The 21,171-nt window shown below is 37.4% G+C and overlaps 1 protein-coding gene across 1 annotated transcript in view; it reads left to right on the top strand.

Moving 5' to 3' along the window:
• The window catches only part of ADGRB3 (adhesion G protein-coupled receptor B3), a gene marked incomplete at both ends in the record, with an annotated part of 480,039 nt that overhangs the window by 422,770 nt on the left and 36,098 nt on the right, over positions 1-21,171 (top strand). The window contains 4 exons of the mRNA XM_082480895.1: positions 12,088-12,238; positions 12,806-12,875; positions 17,674-17,740; positions 19,938-20,023. Coding sequence (XP_082337021.1) covers positions 12,088-12,238; positions 12,806-12,875; positions 17,674-17,740; positions 19,938-20,023 — 374 coding nt within the window. The remainder of the gene's footprint in view (positions 1-12,087; positions 12,239-12,805; positions 12,876-17,673; positions 17,741-19,937; positions 20,024-21,171) is intronic.

Here is a 21,171-nt window from a genome sequence, read left to right as displayed (position 1 = left end):
ACACAGGTTGCTATAGTGGTCTTGTTTAGTAATCATAACTTCACTAATTTTTATTATTGCACTAAAGAAATCATTGTGAAAAATTCCACACTGCTTTGTCATAAATATTGTTTTGTCATTACCACAAACCTTTTATCCTGCTGGTTTAACATAGCAGATAAAGAGAACTGAACGAATGTGATACCTCACAGAATTTCCTCCTTGCTGGAAGACAATGCCGGGGTGTAAGCAGCATAAGTGTTTTCACCTTTTATTAAAAAAAATCTTGACACTTTGCTTCTTGTGCAAATGATGAATAGAAGCTAATGTCAAAATATTAACTGAGTGGAGACATTGACTTTTTTACCTATTGTTCTCCTTCCCATTCTTAGTCAATTTTCCATATACATCTATGGTCACAACCCCTTCTTTTCTCTGATTATGGATTCTGTTGCTTTTTTCTTTCAGCTTCCATAAATTATCTAATTACCCATCATGCCAGTAGCCATGGTATACAATGCCCAGGACTGATGGTCAATGGAGATGCAAGTATACTGAGGAACTGTGTCCTTGAATTCCTCAGTGTGCACATCCATCCATTGATATACAATCTTTCTTGCATGTGAAAATTGTTGAGATTTTATTAACATCTTTAGAAACCCATTATTACTCAATATGTTCCCTCTCCTGTATTTAGAGGGAGTCTAAATTCATAGCCGAATTTTTTAAGTTATGTTCTCCATAAAATAGAGCCCTCTATTAGGAATTTCTTTCTTCCAGCTGAAATTTCATCCTGTAGATGAGGCAACTTCATTGCCATTTCATGTATCTCTACATGAAGTGAAAAAAGAGAGAGCTCTCCTCTGAAACAACCTATGGCTAATGCATTAAAGGCATTACAAATTAATATCATGACCATAAGAAGAATTAATGTGATTCATGTTGCTCTTGTATAATAAGTCTGCATTGACTGTGTTGTACATGAACTAGGGCACTGTCAGTTGCCCAGATTGGAGATTCTGTTCTTCACTCTTGGGTACACAGGTTGACAGGATCCAATATAGAGTTGTAAAGCAATCTCCTCCGTCTTCTGTCATCTGCTGAAAATTTTGCTTTGCAATGCATAAACCATCCAAGGCTCTCTCTCTCTCCACTTGCTTTTCTGGTGTGAAAATGTGTGCTCTGCTTCTAATACTACAGGGCAAGAGTACATATTTCTGAAAAAAAAATATTCAGGTTGTCAATTAAATGAAACAGTAAAAACTGGTAGCCCATGTGTGTACAGATATGTATCCCATTAGCAACTTTCAGATGCTCTTACATCAATGTTTTAAAAAGTGCCTGCCTCTGTGTGCGTATCTATATGTTATATGAACACTGCTTGATTCAAAAGCCTCTCTTCTCCTCTCTTCATAAGCACACGCGCATACACGTGCACACATACACGTTCCACTTGGGTTCAGTGTTAGGTTCCTGTACTGGAACTGGCTGGGATGGAGTTCATTTTCTTCACAGGAGCCTGTTTAGTGTTGTGTTTTGGATTTGTGACTAAAACAGTGTTGCTAATGCTGATGCTTTAGGTATTGCTGAGCAGCGCTTACACAGTGTCAAGACCTTCTCCATTTCTCCGCTGCCCTGCCAGCAACTAGGCTGGGGGATGGAGAATTTGGGAGAGGACACAGCCAGGACAGCTGACCCCAGCTGACCAAAGAGATATTCCATATCATATGAAAACCTGCTCTGCAGCATAACTGAGGGTTGTCTTTCCAAGGTAGCTGTTGCTTGGAGACAGGCTGGGCAACAGTCTGCTGGTGGGAGGTGGTAAGTGATTGCCTTTGCATCACTTGGTGCAGTTTTTTTTCCTTCACTTATTAAACTGTCTTTATGTCGACCCACAAGTTTTTCTCACTTTTGCTTTTCCGATTCTCTCCCCCATCTTGCTGGGGAACTGAGCAAACAATTAGGTGGGTGCTTAGCTGCTGGTCAAAGTCAGCCCACCACATTTGCTCAAGCCCACCACATGTTTTACTGGATAAGAGAAAAAAGCCAAAATGTTCTAAATGTCTCTGTAGGTGGGCATGACCCCAAGCGTTGGCATGAAGTCATCCATAATCTTGAAGCATTAGCATGCCTCCTGGCACAATTTTGTCCCACACTAACTAGCATTATCCCAGTCAATGCCTTGAGTTCGGGAGAGTTGGAATTGGCAGGGACCAGTGACAGCAGGCTGTTTGGATGTGTCCACCTTATTTTAGAGCACAAAAAAATTTACTAATATAGACACATTCTGTATCATTCCAGCTGGCTGCAGGATGAGTGAATGCTTTCTAACCCATTTTGTTTGCAAGTACAAATAGATGTAGCCATAATATATCTTTAAAAAATTGACTTTATGAGTTATTTTTGAAAAATAAACTGAAGTTATGTGGTATGAGAAGACTTTGGATGACCACAGTAATGTAGGTGCTATCTGTCTTTCCTGGATTATTTCTAATTTGGATTTAAACTACTTCTCTGAAAAGGGACAATCTCTCATCTCTCCCCATACTGCTAATCCTGTAAGACGCTGTCCTTTGAGGAAAACTGGGAATGCTTGAAACTGAGGGTGCTCTTAGGGGCAAAAGCATCCTTTTCCTGTTTACATTATTCTTATATAAAGACTCTCAAGACCTATATATACAGCTGTGATTAAAAAATAAACATAAAAACAATAAGGGTAGGTGACATGGTAATGTAATAACATTGCAAAGCTCTTGCTCCAATAGTTTCAGTCAATAATGTAAAGAGGTGGAACTCTTACAGTTATGTAGAGAAGTAATATTTGCTGACACCAATACACCAGACAAGAAGATGGACCGTTTTCATATGGCAGGATTATAATCATCACAGTCAGACTAAGTGAAAGGCAACTGCAGGCTTTGTTGTTGAACTTCTCATTCTAGTCATCATTTTGATTGCTGTGGGAACTCCCTAAAATTACAGCAATTTTATTGTTAGTAAATGGGATCAAAATTTAAAATACAGCAAACAGATGATCTAATTTAAGAGCAGAGATACTCAAGTATGTGACAATCACATTTTCCTAAGAGAAAAAATTCTTTGACAAGAAGTTTTCACCCATGTAGCATTGAAGAGCATCACAAGGCATTATTTTCTGTCTACCCAATGAGGGCTTTTCCTGGTAGTTTTTCCATTGGGACATCAGTGTGCACTGGCTGTACTTGGATCCTCCTGTAGGAATTCGAAGTCTCGTGTATCAGGCTCCAATGTCTTGAACATATCAGTATCCATTCTGTAAACCCTCTTATATTATGTCGCCTCTTCAAGGAAGCTCCTTCAATTCCTTGCATTTGTCAGTGCCTGGACACCTCCTCTTCTTTTTCTCAGATCTCCATAAGGAACTCCCTCTCAACTGTGCTCTGAACTACTCTTTTCTTCAGCTGCAGTCATTGCTGACTCATGTGCAACCCTTGTGCTTAGCTTAGCCACCCCTTCATTATCAATCCTTGCTCATTGCCCCTAGCTGCTCACACAACCCTTACAGTGAACTTTTAAATAAATTAAAGTTAGGAAGACCCAGGACCTTTGGAACACTCTCACATGGGTCGCTCATCACTCTAATTGACTGTTGGCTCTTGTATCCTTCATTCTTCTGCAAACAGGTATAGCCATTAGTATGATAATGCAACCAAATATTTCTACTTGCAACCACCCAAAGGGAGGTCTAAAAATCTGGATATATTTATGTAATAAGTTGAAATAAACATAAAGCACATTGTTGTATGTTATAACCAAACAGCTTTTGCTTCATTGTTAATGCAGTTGTCTCATTATTATATCTCTTCAAACCTGCCAAGAGCATTTGTCTTCATTTAAAGAGAGCACACTGCACATTCCATATTTTAACATAAAACGAGTATGGAATTCTTAGAGTCTAAAAACAACTCCTGAAAAACAACTGTCCTGAAAACCAAAGTGTAATAACATCAGTGAAGCCTGTTTACTGTTTATCCATAATCTCCGTCTTAATTTGCGTAGTTCCCAAAAAAATAGAATCATTTCTGACAGCCCAGTAGAACCATTCTGACAGCCAGCATGCATTGTCTTTTTTCCTATGTCACAGCCAGTTTCAGAGACTTTTCAGGCCAAATTGCACTTTTATTGATATCAATCCAGTCCGTTATGTTCACACTGCACCCTCAGTTCTGCTTACCCTCAGTGATGTTCAAGAACATAAGAACTTCAATTCTCCAAGGGTTTTCAGAGACCAGGTTGAATTTCCTTGCCCATAAATAAAAAAAAAAAACAACTATATTTTATCCACAAATCTTTATTTTATTCATCTTTAAATATAAAATCTTTCAGACTTGGTAATGTAAAACCTCACAAAGATATTTATATGGAGTAAGTTTTCAGGATAGCATCACCTTCAATTTAATTTTTTAATTGTCATTCCTCAATAGCTCAGTAATGAAGAGGTTTTTTAACAAAGCATGCCAGTGATTTCCTCTTTTTTTGTTGAAGTGAGCATTATCACTTTACACTCAAAAGGGTCAGTTTTTCGGAAAAAGAAAGCGCCCAAGTACAAGAAAAAGAAGAGAACTAGGAAATGGTGTTCTCTGGCACAGTGAAACATCACTGTTACAAAACAGTGATAGCAAATAGAGATTAATCAGTCAGGAAGAAGTTGAAAAACTTGTATTTAAAATGATGTTATGCTTCAGTGTTTAAAGGGCTTCTTATTTTCTTTTATGTTTGCCTGAAAACCTGCCTTTCTGAGCTTCATAAACTTCACAACACATTCATGTGAGGACAGTTAAAATACTAAGTTATTTTGTCCTGACAGAGTTGACATTTACCTTGTTTAAAGTGTTTAACATCAAAGCCAACAGAATAAAATCGTGATGTGAAGTAGGCCACATTCACTTACCAGAAAAATATTCATCCAATACTTTGTAAACATTTAAAACACTTAGGATAAGAAGCAAGATCACAAGTCTCTGCTCGTGCACCTTTCATCCTCTATTCTGTAGGTGTAATGCCCAATAAAAAATCCACTTAAATTAATGGGAGTCTTTCCACTGACTTTTGAATTAATCCTCTAAACAATTCGAGGATCCTTTTCCTTCATTTCCTGCCTGCACAGAAAAACATACAAGTTCACAGCATAAAGGTAAAAAGGGAAGAGCTTCCCTTGCCAGGTTTTGTAATCGAAGAAATTAAATTGCCTCTGAGTAACCTGTTCTATGATGCTGCTTGTTCTGAGCCCATTTACTTGAATATAACCTAGCAATAACAATCCAAAACCTGGAGGAAGACTAAAATGAGTGTAAGCGTAGGGAAACTGTATGAAAACTGTCTTCCAGCTGGCTTTCAATTTACAATAGGCATGGCACCAAGAAAGCAGTTCGGAGTTAACACATTACAAACCTGTGCACTGCACTGACAATCTCCAGAGAATGCTGTAAACAACACGGAATTAATTCCACTGTCGCATATTTTAGTAATAGCTGAGCATATTATGAATTATCCAGCTGGACTTCTTGCCTCTATCCCAACCAATAACCAAAACGAGCCACAAATGTTTCAATAGCCCCAAGGCAAACTAGCACAGGGCTCGCAACCACTACAACTGAGCCCTCCAAGGCAGGAGGGTAGTTGTGTGCAAGCTGATGGTCAGGCAGAGTTCCTGGCCCAGGCTCTCCTTCAGTCTGGGGCTGGGCTGGGAGAGCATTCTTTGGCCCAGGTCTAAATTGTGCCGAGGAATTAAATAGCAATTTAGTAGCATGGAACACATGCCAGTGCATAAAGGATGCCTTTACTGTTACTAGTGTAGACAGATTCTGCCATACGACAGAGCAAGGAAGGTTTGCAAATGCAGCAAGAAGCTTCCATGCATTCTCTTCCATCCCCAAACCAGAAGATTATCCCTTCACATCAAGTTATTAGAAATATTTTGTACTATGTGCATTACAAGGTCTGAAGGAGAATAATGGCTAGCGGAGGAATTAGTTTGGATAAAAACCATCAGGTCTTTATAGAAATAAGTGAGGGATGTAAAGTACAACTATATAGTATAAAATTTAAATGCAGAGGTTATTGATAGGAGTGACAGAGATGACAACTAGCAAAGGAGAACTTTTAAGAAAAAGAACTGCAAAGGGCAGAAGCTGAAAAGAAGGCGCCATACACTGTTTGTGGATCAGATATGAACAGCACCTCTATTGCTGGACTCAGCACCGGGGAAAAAATGGGGGGCATTCTAACTGGTCTTCTTTGTAAGTAAGCGTCAATAAAGATTGTGAATACTTTACTCACAGAGAGGTAATTTTCAGAAATATCTTTGAGGTAAACGTTGAAAAAAGAGGAGCGGGAATTGAATCTGTCAGTAAAACATCTAGAGGAACTTTAGATGAAAATAAAAAAACAGATATTTAAAGTGTGTCTGGAAAGCATAAATGCAGAGAAAACTTACAGTTTAAAGTATGTTTTCTTTCAGCCACACTTAGAGCACTGCAGTATGATCACTGGGGTTATACTGTCAGATAAGAGGACAGACTCCAGAAGAGAAGACAAGATGTGACAGACAAAGAAACCTTAAATGAAAATAGCTGAAGAAATTACACTGCAGCCTGAGACTGGGCACATGTAGTGGCCCCAAAGTTTAGCAACTGCTGTGATAATTTGCACATGATACCAAAAAAAAAAAAAACCAAAACAACAAAAATTGATACTGAAAATATCTTCCAGTGGCATTGCAGTGCTGTTGATGATATAGATGTCCTTTGTGAGACTGTAGTCGCAAAGTAAACCAAAGGAATTACAGAAACAGCTGGGTCATTTACAGCCAGCTTATAAGCTATTTATCAGAACCTAGAAAGGCATCTTGCTTGTTGCGGGTAAACAAAAATGATTGAGTAGAAGGACAAAAAATTGAGTGTCCTTAGTTATCCCTCATTATCTTTGTGAGGAGTTCCCATAACTACTCAAAACGCATTAAAGGTGCACTAAAAATAAGCTTGCTCTAAAAATTCAAGTAAAGGTTACTGTTCACATTGTCTTGTACCACATATAAAATCCTGCAGTATAATAATTAACTGTGCATATCTCTTCACATAAATGCTCATGAAGTCAAATGCTAATTATTTTGGGTTATCATGTCAGATATCAGAACACACTCTAATGAAGTTAAACCACTTGAGCCTTCAACTTTTAAGGACGATGGAGAAGATTTTTAGATCTAAAAGTTTTTCTGTAAGCTAATTAAAGTAAATCGTTTCATAGCTGTTGGGTTAAAATATGAATAACATTCTTTTAGAACAATTCCTTCCACCATACTGCTATTTTCAATATGGGTACCAGATTTCCTGAATTCTTTGCTTGAACAAGTTGTGTTAGCAGTACTTGAGCCTGGCAAAAGAAAAGAACGTGGGATTTTTTAAATGAAATGGTGCCTTCAAAGCTTTATAGTGCCAGTAATATTAATGATCCTGGAAGAGAAACCTGAAAGTCTTACAGCTATGATTTCTCAGGCATTTAATATACTAACAGTTTCAAATATGTTTACAACTGAAGAGACAGCCTTCCTTGCCATACTTTTTTGTCACTGAAAAATCTGTCCCCCTTCCAGGAAAACACTCCTGAAATGCAAGCCCTTACTTCTTTGTTCCACAGCCTCTGAAAATCTATATACTATTTCATGGCAGTATACTCTAGAAATTAGTATTAGTCTAGAATTCAGTATTATCTGATGAGTATACTGTATCCCTGTATTCTGACAGTCTGCTGTTCCTGAAAAAAAGGTACTGTAATGTGTGAATCGGTTTAAAAATAAATAATAATTTTTAAAAAATCAAATTAAGAATAATAAGCAGTATTTTCCTTTATGAAGTTGTATTCTTAATTTAAAGAATGAAAAGATAAACTGTTTTATAGCTGCGGACTTGAGAGTAACAAAAAACCAATAAAATATATCAGTTTTGGCATAGAATTATATTTCTGCCCTTTGCTACGTCCTTTGCATTCTCTTTGTTTTATTTGTTCTTTGTTTCATTTATTCTTTATTGTGGTCTTAAAGGGCTCTTTGTTTGTGTATTCAGTGCATGGTCAGAACTTCATAAGAATAAAATTAGCACTCATTTAATTTATCTCTTTAGGCTTATGTCCTCAGAGCAAAGGGGAAGATTTCAGTTAATCTGCAAGAAATTTTATTATTTAAATGATTTTCTACTGGTTTTCATTCCTATTTCATGACATAATCCAGTTTACTGGATTTTAGCCCTAACCATTTTGCTATCACCAACACAGATTTCAGTTTTCATGTTTGTTTTCCAGTAGCTTTGATTCTTATACTATTTATCAGAACCCAGAGACAGGCAACTAGTTTGTTGAAGGAAAAAGAACGTGTTTCAGGGCAAGAAAACAAATCAGGTGTCCTTACTGATCCCTCTGTCTTTGTGTGGAAGATCTGTTCCCACCGCTATTAAAAGAAACACTATTATGTTAAAAAAAAAAAAAAACAAAACAACAAAAACCAAAACACAACACAACAACAAGATGCTTCAAAAATAATGATAAATGATTATTCTGAGGTTGCATTTATGACCTGCTTTTTGTAGGCCATAAAAATGGACAAATACGCTCTATATTATTCATCATTATTACATTTAAAATATTAATTCCTAGAATAAATAGCTTTGAATTTCCACTGTTTTTTACATTTCTCAGCTGTGTACTCTCATTCAGAGTGGGTTTCCTACAAGCATGAAAGAAGGAAATAATTTGATACCTGATGTGAGCTCTTGCTTTCAATGATATATTGTTTATTAAAAAGAGATGAATGGTCTTACTTAGATATTCAAGGTAGTTAAACACTTGAAGCTCAATTAACCCTCATGAAATTGTGTATTCTGAGGACAGAAAAGCTCCCTTCCCCCACTTGTAATCGGAATTAAATATGGGGAGCTGAGAACAACAGCAATAGGAGGAAGAGGAGGTTAGAGTAACAGAGTTGACTTAATTTCAGAAGCTTGAAGAAATAGTGAATAAATTAGGCTGTTGAAATTAATTTTGTTGCAAGTTGACAGGTGCTCAGCACAGGTAATTAATTCAGTGAGTTTTAATAAACTAGAGTTAGGAACAAGTAAGAAACATCCTCTCCTAAAGCAAAGGGGAAGGTGCGTACCACGATCTCTTGGTGCAGACAGGTTAACAGACTGCGGCTTTCTGTGAGTGATAGGCCACAAGGTTTCAGCGATGCTGCTGGATGAGCAGCAAGGTGAGGGGAGGTGGTGGTCCCTTGGCGAGGGAGAAGAGGAGAGGGAGAAGGAGAGATTGGGAGTAGTTCATGGCCTGGTGAGAAAGAACAAACCACTCATAAAGTACTTGCTGAAATTATGGCTCCCTGGCTAGAGATACACAATGCTCCACTTAACAACAGCCTTTGGTGAAAATGAATTTTGGTTCCAATTTGGAAATAGACTTCCCAGATATAGCACTTTCCCAGACAGCGCAGCATTGCTTGTTTATTTTTTTATCAAAGGGGAGGAATACAGAAGTACATAAAAACCAGATTTCTGGGGGGGGGGTATTGGTCAACTGTGCTGAGCCCATGGCGTTACCTGGGAGAGTGGAGATTCATTTGCCAGGAGTGCTTCTCTGGCTGGGGAAGGAGGGAGGCTGAATTCACTTCAAGCACTGCCTGAACATGATTCTGTCATCACAATCCCACATCGGTTGTTAGGTGGTGCGTTGAGGCTGATTTGCATCTTCCTGATGGTATGTGATGCAAATACGCTGTTATATCAGTGATACAGACTTGCCATCGGTGTTCATTAAAGACCCCTGTCTGCCATACAGAAGAGTTAGTTATAATCAGCAGTCATGTATTCCAGCCAGAGCACAGATCGCTTCTTACAAAACTTGCTTCTGTCTTCTCATTTTGTGATCAACGTGATTAATATTTCCATCACAGTTCTTCCTTCCACAACAGCCGTGTCAACATTTGTCTCAGATTATCATCATCTATCATTCTTTTGGTACAGGGGATAAATTATGAACTAAATCCTACAGTCTGTACTGAGTCAGCCATAAGACTTAGCAATGTTTTCACCAAAAAGATCAGGATTTGTTTGTATTTGCGTTATTTATAAGGGAAATAGTATATTCACATTTTTTTCAGGGTAATACTGTGTTTTACCTATGCAGTTTTTCCCTAACAGGTTCTGTACTATTCCTCAAAAGCAATTTTATTGCCAGATTCTCAGTCCAACAGAACATGCTAGCTTTACAAAAACATTGATGGGAAAGCAAATTAAAGTTGCATAGTGGGAATTCATAACATATAAGGCAGCTAGTAAAAAAGAGGACATTTCTGTGTTTTCTATTCTATTTATTGTGTGTTTCACTGCATAGCTTTCATTTTAAATAAGTATTTCTTTCTCATATACAGGAAATACTGCTATCAGTTCGGCTTAACAGGGTAGATTTTATGAATCCACATACTTCAGGGACATTTAAACATAAGAATTAATGGCAAAATCTAGGATGAAATGAATAGTGCATTTTCAGGACCTGCTGTTGTTTTCCAGTTTATATTCTTCTCTTTTAAAAAATAAACAATAGTTCTCTTGCATATAATTATATAGAACCCCTTTCCCTAGATTTAAACAGACAATTTGACCCAAGGTTAGAAAGCAAGGTGTTTGTTACATCTGTAACTTGGTAGAAGGAAATGACTCTTCAAGTGCATAACTTTTTGAAAGTTCAGAGGTTGATATCAACTAATGCTGATATCAGCTGATATCAGCTATCAGCTATGTATTTGAGACAATTATTGGAGTGAACCAACACAATTGAGTTCAGATAACAATCTGGGAAAAGTAACACAGGAGAAAATTTGAAATAAAAAGAACTGAAAGAAAATAGGAGCATGAAATGAACTAAAAAACCTCTGTTGTGTCATATATATCTTATCCTTCCCAAATTTTTGTAGCTACCCGCCTTGATTCAACAACATATGCAAGCATCTATATATAATTAGGAACTTGCATATTTTCTCCCAAAATAGTTTGCTGAACTAGGTTTTTAGTAAAAAAAAAAAAAAAAAGACTAGCCTTTTATTACATGCATGTAAGTAGCTATTATATGTATGCTGCGTAAAGAATTAATCCTAAAAATGATATCTACATTTCTCAACTAGTACCTTGTATTGTTAATATTGGGGGTGTGAAATATTTATTTTTTAACCTTGATAGAATTTTGACACTTCAAATTGTGATAAGGATAAATTGTGAAAAGGATATTCTCAACATGACTGGTGTGGTTTTAGTTCTGGGGTACAATGCACACTGCATTTTATAGCTTGCAACTGGCATTTTAAGCAACACAGTGGAGGGTAGATCATCATTTATGCCAATAAGCTCATTTATATAAGCTACAATGTCAAGTTTAATTAAAGGCTACAGTGACAAAAGAAAGCCAATTGCATGTGCTCAAAATACTTTTCACATGACAAATGACTGACACTCATAAAAACAATATCCAGGGTAATTGTTAAGGTTATGATACTTAAACCTGACTAAAAAGATCTCAGATGGTATATTCTCATAGGTTAACGTTCTATAAGATTTAAATTAAAATAAATAAATAAATCAAACTTAATCTGTTGCCTAAGATTCAGATTTACAGTCTGGATCTTCCTGCATTGAGGAAAAAAAAAAGGCAATTGGGAGCTTTGTATCCCCACATTTTCTTTATTCACCTCTGTGAGATTTTATAATCAGTAACTTTGTAACTTTGCTTACCACAATGGTGTTATGATGATCCATGGTCAAAGTAAATGTGTAGAGAAAATCTGGTGGCATGATTTATTTTGTGTTCTTTTTCCTTCTCTGCACACTCTGTGTTGTGAAAACGGTGAAGACCTCTTCTACCTAATCCCCATCATCATCTCTTTCTTTCTCTCTCTCTTTCTGGCCATCACATCATAAAGGGGGAATTGATGCTAAGGATAAAGGTCAAGATGATAGAATATGACAACTCTTTGAATTGAAAAGAGAAATGAGTGTCCCTAAGTATTCAGAATGAGCTTCTCTTTGCTCCCTGCAGGGCATCTGCACCACAACCACCGCATTTTTACACTTCTTCTTCTTAGCTTCATTCTGTTGGGTTTTGACAGAAGCGTGGCAGTCATATATGGCTGTTACTGGAAAAATTAGGACACGGCTCATAAGGAAGCGTTTCCTGTGCCTTGGATGGGGTAAGTCCGTAAATTCATTTCCTCAGAATCCTAGGAATGAAATGTTTAATGCAGCGACAGTGTCAGGGATATCATCATTTTCTTCAGCAAACCTGAAAGATAGTAGACAGCACGTTACTAAAAAGAAAACTAGGTTAGGAGCCTTTCCACTTTATCTCAAGCTCAAGCTATGCTGGTGCATATTTTAGCATTCTTTTATAAATACGATTTAACAAAATTTTAGATTTTCAACAAAGTGGTGTAATATCAAGAAATCAAAATAAAACAAGAAAAAAAATTTACTGAATATTCATGAATCCTCTTCCTAGTTCACTTTAAGACCTGTCAAATGTACCAGTAATTTAGCTACATGAAAGTGGTACACCGTGGGCAGAAAACAGTGTCCTCCTCCCTGCCAGTGCTTCAGAAAAACAAATCCTGCAATAGCACTGTGCTTCATTAAATGATTCATTCCATGTAAAATTGGCCGTTTTGCATTATCATGCCCTGTCGCTTTTTGTCCAGGCAGAACAGCAATATTTTGCTCAGCAGCTAATGGTTATTACCGTTTTGGGTTTTTTTTTTCAGGTTTACCAGCACTAGTGGTTGCAATATCAATAGGCTTTACCAAGACAAAAGGATATGGAACAGCCCACTAGTAAGTCAATCTGAAATGATAAATTATGTTTTTAATTAACAGGACTGTCATACCCATCAGGAATTACATAGCGTAGTCGAAAGACTCTACAGGTATCGATTCACACTTGGAACTGCCCTAAGAGTCACTGAGGGGTCCACAAAAGAACAAAGAGAAAACCATATGCCAGTCTTGGACTGAGCTCAATGAAGCACCAGGGATCCTGTGTTTCTTGTGAGGGTTTGAAGCAGCAAGCCTTTTAGAAACACTGAGGATTAGGTCCACTTAGACCCCTAACATTTATATACGTTTACCCAAGAGAATGTTAAATGTTAAGGCAACCTCTAAACGTGTCTAAAACTGTAGTGTACAAAGAGCAAGAGGCTCTTTGGCATCCAGGTTTCTGCCCACCCAACATGTACCTCGGCTTTAATGCCCCTGAGCGGCTGGGAGCCAAGCCACCCAGAAATCTCAAAACAGCTCATCCATCCATCCCCTCTCTCCTGGAGTGCCTGATCCAGCCCATTCCCTGGACTGGACTGTACTTGAGAGACAGCAAAGAGGAGATCTGTGTACTTCATTTGCATTTTATCAACGCAGTTCCTGTTTAGCCACCTGGCTGGTTCCACCCTGGAAAATTCACTCTTCAGTGAGGCTGCCCTTCGGTTGTCTCCCGCTGAAGAAGGAGCTTGGGCTGAGCCTCCTGCTCCCCTCTGCCAGCAGAGCGCTCCAACCACCGAGACGTTATATATGCGAGAGTGCGCTTCCTTCAGTCATCCTGTTTGGAGCTCTCCTCACGTTGCCTAAAAAATTAAGTATGCATCTGGACAGAAAGAGAGGAAATATGACTCTGTAGTCTGGTAATGAGGGCATTCATCAGAGATGTGGATGAGTTAGGTCAAGTCCTCACTTCAATGAATATTTGATTATTCTCCTTAGCATCAACGCTAGGGGAGATCAGGAATCCCCCTCCTTGCCCTGTGTGTCCCACTGTCCTGGCACATGGCGGGGGAGGCTCCAGCTCTGGGTGGGTAAGGATTCAAAAACAAATCTCCTACTGAATACCAGCTCTAACCACTGATCTCTTTAGTTTCAAATTGTGATGACGTGCGTCTTGCATTTCTTTAATGAGGAATGGCTTACCTAACTGAAGTGATTAACTGCGGGCCAGCACTTATAGCTGGCAATCATTAGTGAAACAACGGTCTTAGCCATCTTTTGGGAGTTATATTGAGGACCTGCTCCTTTGACATTTTTTCTAACTAATAGGTGCTCGTCTTGCTGGCTTTTTTATTATTTAGTCCTTGAACCAGGACTGGAGAACCCTTTAGGCTGTGAGAATTACATATCTCAAGATTACGATGTCCTGACCCCACTAGGGATTTAGCTCTGTCCCTTGCAGGATCAATCCCATTGCATTTACTCTACTGAAATTATTCATGTGTGACTACTTACTTTAGTTAGTGTTGCTTCCTGCTTCCTTCCTGGGCTGAATGCATTTTTAAAAGAGGATATGCTGAAATATTCAAACAAAGCAACAAATCATTTATTAAGGGTAACCTGGAAAGTAAAAAAGAGCAGGTCTCTGTACACGTAACAGCTCCTCTCCCAGGACCGAAATTCAGCTGACACGGTGCTGTGGGACAAAAGCACAAAAGGATGTGTACAGGGAACAAACAGAACCATAACGAAGCTTTCTCATCTTATTTGAAAATACATTTTCTTGACATTTGACATAAGAATTACATGAGGAAAACAGGGAATGCAAGGAATGGAGATTCCTCCTCCATCACCAGCTGATGTGCTGTCCCACTTTAGAAGCCAGCAAAGAATTACGTCCTATAACAACTCTTAGACGGTGTAAAAGCAGAGCTCCTGTCCTGCTCCTGCTCTCATAACTAAGGCACTTGTGTAAGTTTTTTAACTGCTTACATTATATTTGGCCTGTTTGGCTGCAATCAATTACACACGCTGCCATCAGAAACGCATTCTGTGGCAAGCTATTCCTGGCCTTTAAGATGCTATTTTTGAAAATGACAGTTTCAAATGGAGAAAATTAAGAGCGAAAGTGAAGGAATTGATTCTAGTCTCATAGTCCCACACATGAAGAGATTGATGGAAATGGAGAACACCCAAGGATCTTTGAAAGAGATCTCAGTTTCGTATGGTGTATGAGTGATGGGGGTGGCTTGAATTGTCCACACTCCAACCAATGCTGTGATCAAGTCTCTGGTTTCTGTCTTTTTCCTTCAGTCCTAATTATTAGGCAATTATATTAGTGGACATTTAAAACTACGTATGAAAAATATTTCACACAGACACTTGTACTGATATAGATACAGAAGCTGAAAAGCTTTCCTAAAAATAATTTAAGAACACAGTGACAAGTTTTTACATATTTCACGGTATCTGAAAAAGATTTGTCTGTCTGAAAGTTTGATTGTTTCTTCCAACTATTTCTGTGAGTCTAATAGAGCTATAAAAGCACTACTACTACAAGTAATAATTAATAAACCTGTGTGACCTACTTATGTTTACGTACAGTGCTATTAATGAGCATATTAATGAGCAGTGCAGGTAACTTCCAGGAATTGGTTATATCAGCGTAAATTAAAATTCTGTCATAGTCATGCTCTCCTAAGAGAAAGAACCGTTCTCCTGGAGACCATCAAACAACTTACAAAATGTACAAGACACAGGAAAAAGTCTACAGATACTTCATCACTCAGCAGAATTTTATGACCGTGTAACATGGTCCCGTAAAAGCACCAGTAGATGTTCTTAATACTAATCAATTTATATGGCTTTCTGCTATGTGGGGATCAGCAAGAAAGAAGACAGAACAGGAGAACAAAATAAAAACAACTATAAAGCATAGAAAAAAGCTATCAGAACAAAGAAAAAGAAGAGAAGAAGGAAAAAATAGTAAAAAGTTGTCAACAATTGCCTTATGGTACAAGAAGGCATCTGAGAATCTGTCTTCAGAAAGTCTTCAGCAGAAAATGATTGGGAAAAAGCCCATTTCAGAGTCATCAACTGGCAAATATTGAATACATTGCAATAATCATGTCACACATTGTTGAAAATCCAGATTATTGAAAATAGAGATTGTGTAAAGAGGACAACCTCTAAATTTTTTCCAGCTCTGCCTCTAAATAGAAGTCACACATTTGAACAACCTTTGTACTTGAGGGCATGGGAAAGGGAGGGAACAATTATCCCATGGTCTTAAAGATTTTCTTGGTAGAAACGGTTTTCTTTTTGTTTTAAAAAAAGCTTTTGGAGCCTTTTTTTCAGCACAAGTAACTGAAATTGTGTTTCAAATACAATAAGTCAACGATTTTTATTTTCTATCTCCCAATAAACATGAAAATTTTTAATTACATGTCTTAGTTATGCAGAGTGGTCATCTTCACTAAGTTTAAAAGTTTATAGTGGTAGCGAAATTTACTGTGAATACTTTCCTCCTTCCCAGAAGCCCATGTTCTCAGTTTCTCATGATAAATAACCTAGCTTTTGGAAAAAAAAGCAAGAAAAATTGGAGAAAATTTTGAAAACATATTTCTTTGACATTACAAAAATAAATTGAACATTATTGCTGTAGTTATTTTTTGAGGTAGGATGTAGAATAGCCTGACATCTATTAACAGTGAAGCAGGTATGAACTATTTGCATCAATTTGTCATTCCAGAATTTAGCACTCTGATGCAGTTGGATTCATGTGGCAGATTTCACATCACTTCATTGCAACGGGAAACACTTTTATTCTTTGCAGTTAGAATTCCAGCCGTAACAGACCATTAATATTATGATGTGCTTGCATTTAATTTACTTGGATTTCAAAAGTACAAAAACAACACTGGGAAATAAAGAAGATATGTATGAATCTGATGTGAATGTTTCTGTATGCGAGATCCAAGTAAATTATTTGAATGCATATACTTGAGTTTTCTTATAGGTAGGTGTGATCCTGCATTCAAATAAACATGCAGTTCTTTGAATGTGTAATCACTGGGAAAATAGCACAGCTGCATTTACTTCAGTGAGTGCAGCTCCTGATCTTTTGCAGATATGGAAAGCTTTACATCATGGTGTATCAAATATTTAGAATTTGATTCTGTAAGCGCTCTGTGTTTGGAAATCTGGTGGTTCGCAGTGAAAGCCCTGATGCAGTATGACAAACTGTGCAATATTAGCAGCTCACCAGAAAATACAGTTTTCAGATGCTTTAAAATATACATTTAAATTGTTTGCAAAATATTCCAGAGAACACAGAGCAGTTAGATCATACATGATTTTTCTTTAATGAGAGTATTGTCTGTAAGACCTAGTTCTAATAAAGATTACTCTCATACGAGAAGATTTGTCGAAGCCCGTTTTTTCTTAAGTACTGTGTTACGGGTACTTGATCTTTCATTGCTTTAAGTATAGAACTGTCAGACATTGTAAGCTGGAAATGTTTCTAGATACCTACCTGGCAAGTCCTGTTCAGTTAACTCATCATACATGATTAGAGCAGATTTAATAAAGGTTTGCAAACATTTTCTATTGTGCTTTTAAAACATTTTAGGCATTTCAGTATGCGTATAATTCGCATTAAAAAAATCGAAACATTAGCTATTGGTAATGGAAATAACTTTCAACTCTCAGCGTCATCATATCAACAAAGTAATTATTTTTCTTGTGTGCATGTGAATCTCTATGTAGGATTGAACATACACCAGAAGAATCTCATGTTGTAGCTATTATTAATGCTTTCTTGGTAATGTGCTATACTTATTTTTAATTTGTGTTAGTTTTTCTCTAATGTTCTTTCCAGCTGTTGGCTGTCTCTTGAAGGAGGGCTGCTTTATGCTTTCGTTGGACCTGCAGCTGCTGTCGTCTTGGTAAACATTAATATAATTTCCAGTATTTTCATAGAAAATGATGGAATGTGCTATTTAAATTATAAAAGCTTAGCTATACAGTAGCATTGCATTTTGCTATAAATACTGAGCTCATTATTGTTTAACATACCTTCAGTATTTTGAATGCATGATTCATTTGATTGTATCACTTCTTTATACCAATTATCTCTCTGTGTTTACACAGTAAGCTGTGAAAGAATAATGTACTGATTGGTGGCACAGAAAACTTGTTGCAGGCATCACTGAGTTATTATCAGTAGCATCTACACAATTGTTGCTGCCTTGTGAAGTTCAGTGACAGCCCTGATAGAGTGCTGCTTGGCAGCGTATCGCTGTGCCAGCAAAAGCAACAGGAGGAGTGGAACCAGCCAGCAAGTTCTCCATGGCTACTGCTTTTGAAGGCAAAGAAAAAAATCATCGTAGCTGGGAAATGTTACTTGTTTGTGTATTAATCTTCCACGTCTCTGGGAATGCATTTAGGTGTAGGATTCACTTTGCCTAATTGTAGGCATCTGCAATGTAGATATCTCCATCTAAGCTAGTTATACCAGCCATATTTCATTGCCAGTGGAGAAAAATATGCACTTTTAGGGCTCAAACTGGCAGAATTATTTCAGGTGTCTACTTTAGGGTAAGATGAATTGCACCCTACATGTGCCATCGGCTATCAGTCATCTGTTCTGCGATCTGTATGGATTTTTAAAATAATTTGTTTAGCATCTTTCCCTAACAGATTTTGAATCTAATTCGTTTTTCCACTCCACCAATTTTATATGAGGATAGGTCTGTCAACACTGGTTATTTCTGATTTTCCCTTGCAAGAGGGAATCGGTCTTAGTAGTCATCAAAGATCTAGCCGTTTAGCTACACAGATTTTCCTGAAATGGATGTTTACTACTCCCGTAGAGTTTGTCTCATCATTGCCTGGAGCCAAGCCAGGATCCTTTTGTAGAACTCACAGTCCGTGTCATGATATAGGAGCCAAGGATGTTTACAAAAAGCCAGTCGTAATTTTCACATGGAACTGTATGTTCTCGGTGTAATTGGCAAGCTTTGTTCAGAGATTGCTGAAGTTCACAGCCGCAGTTTGCCCTGCCATTAGCTGGTAGCTGGGGAAGGAGCTGTTCCATGCAGCCACTTAAGCCTAAGTGTACGAAGCAAAAGAATTATGTAACATCGGCTGAAAAATGTAAATGCTGAAAATAAAGTGATAATAAGAAAAGCTGGAAAAGACTTGGCAGGACAGACTGGCAACAATTAGGTATTTTGGCACAGGTCTTGAAAAATCTGTTTGAAAGGAAAAAAGGATTACCCTTTTAAAATAATAATAACTTAAAAAAAGGAACTTTTATTTAATAGATTCAAAACTTGGTATTACCTCTTTGCATGCAGAGGCAGGTTCATGGAGTTCAGTTCAATAATACAAATAGATAATAACAGTCATTAAGTTGTCCATTAAATGCCATTAGTATGTCCATTGAGTGCCAAAGTCTGACTGCTGAAACACTTGAATTTTTTTTAGCTTAGGTCTTCAGCCCATGTATGTGATCATAACACCATTTACTTTAATGGAGCAACGCAGGCTTATCCCAGGCATTCATCTGGCACACACCAAAAAAAAAAAAAAAAGGAAACCGCAGTCAAATGAGGCTCAAGACTGGCATTTTCATGAATGACATGGACAATGACTAATGTGCAGGAGGATATGGGAAACCACAGGCTGGTTCTGCATAAGCGGGAGCACCCACGCGGGCCCCGAATGCTTAAAAAGGAACACGGTTACGGTCATCGTGTGCTCTGACTAGCTCTTCCCTCTGCGCACAGCTCAAATGCAGTGGTTTTCCTGGAATAGGATATATCATTGCAATTAAAACTGAGGAAATATTAAAGCTGTATTACGCAAGCTTCTGGCCGGCAGACACGTTCGCATATAACTTGATACCAGGCGTAATTCGAGATTCAAAAATAAGCCTGTTGCGGTGTGCATGTGTATTACCCATTTGAGAATACGCACTTTTGGTGTGTTCAGCCAGAGTGTTACACAATTTCTGATGGAATACTCAGAAATGTAACAGGAGGTATTTTGCAGGCCTGTAAAAACTTTTTTCTGAAGTAATAGGATAAAGTGTTTTCTTTCAGGCAATGAAAGATCAACTGTTTGTTTTCTGTTTGGCAGGTCAACATGGTGATTGGCATTTTGGTATTTAATAAACTTGTTTCCAGAGATGGAATCCTAGATAAAAAGCTCAAACACAGAGCGGGGTAAGCAACAACTGGGTTATTTTAAAGCATATCGAAATTGTATCACCAATTTTCAATTTCAGATATTCACCAAAAATGCTTTTGATTGTACTTTGAACTTTTATTTCAGTGTAACAGTATGTCTAACAGATTCCATTCATCTCAAAAGCCGCTGTTGCATTATCCTGAGGGAATGCAACTAAACAAACTAAACATAATAAAACACAAGTACAACAGTATTAAGTTAAGAATAATGAGGATTAAACAAATCGGAGCGAATGTTTCACAAGAATGTCACACACGCAAAGTTGTTGCAGTCAGAAAACAGTTTTATGAACTGTGTGTACTGAAGGAACCGATTATTTTCGTCTAGCTCCCAACTTTAATTACTATGGTGGGAAATGTTACTCGTTTGTGTAAAATGTTATAAAATATGTTTTACAGCAATATATGCCTTACTGAGGTCAATCCTATTCTGCCATTCTGACTACGTGAAGAATTTCTCTTAGTTCTTACATCTGTATCTACATAGGTGTATGTTTTGAATTAGTGTAACAAAATTTCAAAGTAAAAAAATGTTTTAAAAGAAAAAAAAGAAAAAAGGTAAATGGAAATTCTGTGTTATTGATTATTTCCTTGCATTTGCATTCAAATTCTGTTTGTTGTCATCAGAAGAAAGGATTATGACAGTGGTGGTATCAGGAACTGTTTTTCAGTGGATGACAATGATTTGAAGTAGTACAGCAGCAAACTTACATTCATTCCGTATTGGAAAAAAATATTTCACAAGTGCATCATAAGCTTCTTAATGCTTATGAAAGTATATTTAAACTTTGCGTAATTGTTTTTTACAGCTTCATGTTCTAGTATTGTCTTTTGGGCCAGCTTGTAGTTAACACCACCAATATTTGCATTTCTAGCAATGATAAGCAATGATATCTTTATTTTACTGTGTATTACTGCTATGGGTAAATTTATTACAGTTTCATTTTTTCACTACCAGTAGCATTCCTAATAAGTTCGATGCATTGGTTAGATGAGCAAATTTGTGACATGTACTTCAGCTGGTGTGATTTACATTTAATGTTAATTCAATTAATTCTTTCTGGTTTTCAGCTCTTTCACCGTTATTCTGACAAATATGTACCAAAAGCTTTTATTTTGTTTCT

The sequence above is a fragment of the Vanellus vanellus genome, assembly GCF_965231255.1.
Source record: "Vanellus vanellus genome assembly, chromosome: 3".
Lineage (NCBI taxonomy): Eukaryota > Metazoa > Chordata > Aves > Charadriiformes > Charadriidae > Vanellus > Vanellus vanellus.
This window is presented reverse-complemented; position numbering and strand designations above follow the sequence as displayed.